The sequence below is a fragment of the Morone saxatilis genome, unplaced genomic scaffold (assembly GCF_004916995.1).
Source record: "Morone saxatilis isolate NCDOM2014 unplaced genomic scaffold, NCSU_SB_2.0 Contig2, whole genome shotgun sequence".
NCBI classification, from domain to species: Eukaryota; Metazoa; Chordata; class Actinopteri; family Moronidae; genus Morone; species Morone saxatilis.
Window position 1 is genome coordinate 26593491 of NW_023339762.1, and position 3244 is coordinate 26596734.

The 3244-nt window shown below is 46.1% G+C and overlaps 1 protein-coding gene across 1 annotated transcript in view; it reads right to left on the bottom strand.

Moving 5' to 3' along the window:
• spg11 (SPG11 vesicle trafficking associated, spatacsin) overlaps positions 1-3244 on the bottom strand; it is a gene marked incomplete in the record, with an annotated part of 23866 nt that overhangs the window by 1048 nt on the left and 19574 nt on the right. Inside the window, 8 exon segments of the mRNA XM_035664617.1 lie at positions 288-443; positions 526-602; positions 686-854; positions 1069-1188; positions 1290-1423; positions 1697-1834; positions 2516-2720; positions 2849-2994. Coding sequence (XP_035520510.1) covers positions 288-443; positions 526-602; positions 686-854; positions 1069-1188; positions 1290-1423; positions 1697-1834; positions 2516-2720; positions 2849-2994 — 1145 coding nt within the window.

Below are 3244 nucleotides of genomic sequence, written 5' to 3' on the forward strand. Positions count from 1 at the left end.
AGATGAGAAAACAAAAAGAATATCTATAAAAAGCTGTAGAGGAGGGTTTAGAGCAGCCGCTTAAAACTGTCCACAGATTCAGTGAATCTGAGTGAATGGGAAGACTATTCCACAATGTTGGGGCTAAAACAGCGAAGGGCCGATGTGTGTTAACACACTGTACTGTATGTTAGAGTATTGTCAGTTTGGGCTATGCTTGCTGTTTATTAACTAAGTGAACAATTGACTAACCATTGCTAACATGCTATAGTAATTCCATATTCTTGGTGTAGGACAACCAAACAGACCTGGTAGCATCGTGGCAGCGACGTGACGGCGTTCAGCAGCTCTGCATGTCGCAGGTTGATGACGCGCAGGTCTGATCCCTGGTTCAGGAAGTGCAGCTGAAGCGCGACCAGCTTGGCCGTCCGAACACAGCGACTCGCCTGACGGACGCACGAGTCCTGGAGACACACAGAGTCCATTTTTTAATCTTTCGGGGCATTAAAGGAAGGAGCAGAACGACGTGTGGAGGCGTTCAGGTACCTTGGAGAAGCTCTCTGCGGCGTCCTTCAGCAGACCCAACACTTTGAGCAACGAACTCTTCAGATCAGGAGTGACGACTGCTCAGAGACAAGTTCAAACAGTCAGAACCAACATTCACATTCAGAGGCACATTGAGTTTTCGGTGTGTTTTCTGGCTCACCCCAGGCCTGAGACTCGATGATCTTCAGCTGCGTTCTGGCGGCCATCTCGTGGTTTTCTCCGATCTCCCTCCTCATGCTGAAACACAGCGCCACCATGTTGTGCTTCTCGCTGTCCGCGGGGAGGCAGCGCTTTATGTAATCCAGCAGAGCCGTCTTCAGACTGGAGCTCTGCCACCGCAGGGAACCACCGGGATTGAGATCGAGATACAGAATTTGTCACCAAGGAGGCTAAATAAAGCTCCAAAGTTAGGCTTAAATTTGGCGATGGAAAGACTGACATGGCCATTTTCAAAGGACTGATGTCTTTACTGGTTAGCATTAGCGAGCTATAGCCCGGAGAAGCGAAATGTAATTGACTCTGAATGTTCAGATTTAGATTCACCTGTCTTCTGTCCGTGTCCATCTTCTTCCTCAGCAGCATCTCAAAGCGGTGGTTCTGATGCAGCAGGTCGAAGACGTACGTCATCTCATTGTACCTGCCGATACCCGTCAGCAGACGCACCTGCTCGCACAGGAAGGAAGAAAAGCCTTTTAGCAAACTTCAGGTGGATTTTTGTACTTTTCAGAGCAGAGAGAGTCTGTGGGTCGGTGGGCGGGGCTTACCAGCAGGCTGTAGTGCTCTCCCGGGGCGAGGTAGGTGTGGCTGAGGTGACGGGCGGCTTGGAGCACGCGGACAATCCCCTCCATGTTACAGGTGAGACTGAAACAGTCGTGAGCCACGATCAGCAACTCGATGACTACAGGAGAGGGAGAAGAAAGGACTTTATATTTCATTTTAAACACAACAACAACAATATTATATTGTTGATAGTGATTGATAGCAGATAGTGTGCAGCCGGTAACGGTTGTTGAGACCGAACCAAAGAGGAAATAAAACCAAAACAATTTTTAAAAATGGCAGCTAAAAAAAAGTGTGGACGAAAGACATCTACTAAAGCCTCTTTAAATGCTTCACACTCTACTGAACATGCTGATAAATTCTGTGTGTTTATGTGTTGTTGGTGTCATACTGCAGCTCAGGTCTCGCAGTGGAACAGCGTTGAGGTTTTCCAGCAGTTTGACTCCCACCAGGTTTGGATCGTCACACAGTTTGATCAGCTGGACCAGCGAGTCCCGACCCTCCGACGGCCTGAACACCTGCCTCTCTGCTGGGTCGCACACACACAAACACCCTCTTATTGGCCGCCTGCTTTCAGAGCTGATTATTAAAACTGATGCTAGCAGCTAAAAACTACGGCCTCTGTAGATAAAAACGTCTCATTCTAATGTATGTATAATGTTCCACACTGTACCTTTAAATTAGCAAAGGTCATATGTCTCTCATAAAGCCTCTTCTGGTCAACGTATGGTTAGCAGGAGTTCTTCAGGGTTCAATTTTAGCTCCTATGCTTTTTTCGATTTGACTAGTTTTTGTTCTCTCCTCTGTAAACTTATTATGCCACATACAGTATTTACAGCCTATTCTAGTTTGTAATGCCAGTTCCAGGATAAGCTACAAATGAACAGGACTCTACAATATCTTGGGATTGCTGGATGGGCAAAATCAATATGTCAACACTTTGGGCTCTTAGAAACATGTGATGGGCATATTTTTTTAAAAACTATTTTCTGACATTTTATTGACTAAACAACACCAGAAAAACTCAGATTTTATGCATGAAGAAATCAACATTTTTACTACTATTACTGCTGTTAACCTTTTCAACCAAGTGCTGCATCAAACAAAGATTATTGCTTCGATTGTGTCCACCTCAAGAGGAAGCCAAAATATATCACTCTAATCTTGAGCTCTGTAGAAACCAGAATATTTAGATAATCCATGAGCTCACCAGGCTGCAGCTCCTGAGTGGAGGCCAGCAGCGACTGGACCATAGCAGAGGAGACCAGCTCGGCCACAGAGTCTGCAGACAGACCCTGAGCTTTGATGAAGGCCTGAGCCTTCCTGAAGCGCTCCGGCTGGTCCGACAGCAGAAGCTTCTCCAGCACTGAGCGAGGTTCCTCCCCGTAGACCTGACTGAAGGAACACTGCAGCTCCTGGACACAAAACACAACGCGTTAAAGACAGTTTATCCTGTTCGAAAGGTCTCATATGGAACCTTTAAATACTTTATAAAGGACACGTATTTCTCATGTAGGCGCAGTGTTGGGTGGACTGGTGGTACCTTGGATAGCTGGTAGAGGCTGAGGACTTGTTTGCAGTAGTTGTTGCCATGGCGACATTGATCTACTAGTTTTTGGAGCTGGACAGCGACCTCGTCGTCGGGGAGCGGGAGCATCACGAAAGACGACAGGCTGCCGAGAGAGGGAGCTGGAAGAGGCAGAGAGGGGAAGGCAGCATTTCAAACGGATTAACTTTTGTTGGTATCTAATCAGCAGAGGTCACATAAAGCCTCGGTTACCACAAAGGTTCCTCAAGGTTTGATTTTAGGTTGTCTTTTTCTTTCAATTTGTGTAATATTTGTTCTCTCCTCTGTAAACTTGAACTGTTTTTCCATTGTTGTTATAATTCTGAAGTATTTAGTGAAATGTTGAGATGCTGGATCTTAAGTTATCAGAGA